At 40.9% G+C, this 2,179-nt stretch overlaps 1 protein-coding gene across 1 annotated transcript; it reads left to right on the forward strand.

Annotated features, from left to right (window-relative positions):
• Positions 1 to 449: 449 nt before the first annotated feature.
• LOC144194220 (uncharacterized) lies at positions 450 to 1,804 on the forward strand. The gene has a single exon (XM_077713127.1). It carries the CDS (start codon positions 597 to 599, stop codon positions 1,722 to 1,724), a length of 1,128 nt encoding a protein of 375 aa, XP_077569253.1. The 5' UTR covers positions 450 to 596; the 3' UTR covers positions 1,725 to 1,804.
• Positions 1,805 to 2,179: the final 375 nt, after the last annotated feature.

Below are 2,179 nucleotides of genomic sequence, written 5' to 3' on the forward strand. Positions count from 1 at the left end.
AAAGTGAGGAGGTGGTTTGTGGTGGAAATGAGGAGAAACGACGTCAACGAGTGGAATTTGCCTTCAGGCGGACACGAGAACAACAAAAACAATCAGCAGGTTGACTCACTTTTTTTCTTTCTGTCATTAATGATGCATTCAAGAGGATTTTTTTTTCTTAGGAAAATTTGGAATGCTAATGCTTGCCTAATGTGAAATCAAAATTGGATTTTGCTGGTGCAATTTGGGAATGTTTACTATTAAAAATATAACAAAATAAAGCTTTAAAAATCAATAAGAAAAGAATTATAATTGGTATTAAGATGATTTGTTGTTTTTGTTGTCTAAATTGATGTTTTTGACTTTTTGAAGTCATTTTAATGCTATATGGCAAATGTGTCAAAGTGGCGGCCCGGGGGCCAAATCTGGCCCGCCACATGTTTTTGTGTGGCCCCAGAAACTAAATCAAACTTGTCTTTTTGTGTCCTGCAGATATATGTGAAGATCTCCATCTAGTGAAGCAAGAGTCACGGCTCTCTTCTAATGAAGAGGAAGGGGAGGAGCCACTCCACATTCCACAGGAAATTGGGCCCTTCAGCTCACACATTAAGGAAGAAATGGGGCTCCTTTTAAAAGAGGAACCTGAACCCCCTCATGTTAAAGAAGAAGGAAAGGACTTGGATATAATTGATTTGCCATTGAATAACATTGTGAAGTGTGATGATGATGACGATGATGAAGAGGACCAGTATGGGGAATTCCAAGCGGCGCCATCTGATGACCACAACGCCACGTGCGGTGACGATATACACTCCAAATGTTCTTATTGCAACAAAACTTTCTCTAATAAGTCCGCGTTGAATCGACACATCAAGATGCACACAGGAAAGAAACCTTTTCCCTGCCCCTTTTGTGACAAAAGATTCGCTCACAAAGGACACTTAAAGATCCACACATTGATCCACACCAGAGAAAAACCCTTTTCCTGCTCCATGTGTGGGATTAAATTCACCCATAAGAGTAGTTTAACAAATCACATGAGAATTCACACCGGAGAGAAACCCTTTCCCTGTACAACCTGCCACTTGAGTTTCGGGAGACGTTCCTATTTGATCAAACACACTCGAATACACACTGGGGAGAAACCCTTTCCCTGTTTGATTTGCGCTAAAGAATTCGCCGTTAAGGAAGATCTGAAAACCCACACCAGAACGCACACGGGTGAAAAACCGTATGCTTGTACGGTTTGCGGGAAAAGTTTTTCCATGAAGGAAGGTTTAAGGAAACACATGAGAACACACACGGGTGAGAAACCGTTTATCTGTTCGGTTTGTGGTAAAAGTTTCAGAGTGATGACGTGTTTGGTGAGGCACTCGAGAACGCACAGCGGGGAGAAACCTTTCACCTGCTCTATTTGCGGTAAAGCTTTTCACGTCAAGACTTGCTTGATAAGACACGTGAGAACGCACACTGGAGAGAAACCTTACGTCTGCTCGGTCTGCGGTTTAACCTTCATTGACAGAACGGGATTGGTTCGACACAACACGAGGACGCACGCGGGAGGGAAACTTTTTCCATGCTCGGTTTGCGGGAAGAGTTTTACGCAGAGGTACATTTTGCAAAAACACGTGAGGATTCACACGGGTGAAAAACCATTTAGTTGCACTTTTTGTGAGAAAAGATTCTCTCGAAAGGATCGCGTTAAGAGGCACAAATGTGTCGCGGTGAAGAACGACAACGAATGAAGCCTTTCAGAAATGGTGAAGGAATCTTTGGGTAAGGTTGAAAACACTGTCATTTGAAATAAAATCAAAGCACTAAAGCATCAATAGTGTTCACTGTCTGTCTTGTCTATTTTTAGTTATCAACCATTATTGGTAATAATGACTTAATTATCATTTTCCTGGTGAAATGTAGAAATGCTGTTTATGGACGGATTGGACGTGTACAGCTGTCAATTGAAGCCATTTTTAAACCCTTTAAGTTTGTTTTATAGATGATTCGTACATGTAAAGGATTAAACAAAAGATGTTAAACCTCGTGACACATTAAGTTTAGTTAAGTATAATTGTGCAGTTCTGGACATCTTGTGGAAAAGAAAAAGAAAAAATATATGCTCAAACTACACTGACGCTTACAAACCAGAGGGGGCAGTAATGCGCAACAAGGTATCCTGAAAACGTGAACCGGAAGTTAAAAT

This window comes from Stigmatopora nigra, chromosome 3, assembly GCF_051989575.1.
Source record: "Stigmatopora nigra isolate UIUO_SnigA chromosome 3, RoL_Snig_1.1, whole genome shotgun sequence".
NCBI lineage: Eukaryota > Metazoa > Chordata > Actinopteri > Syngnathiformes > Syngnathidae > Stigmatopora > Stigmatopora nigra.

What these genes read in the sequence shown, in the direction of transcription:
- LOC144194220 (XM_077713127.1), top strand. Translation starts at nt 597, where the DNA reads ATGGGGCTCCTTTTAAAAGAGGAACCTGAACCCCCTCATGTTAAAGAA.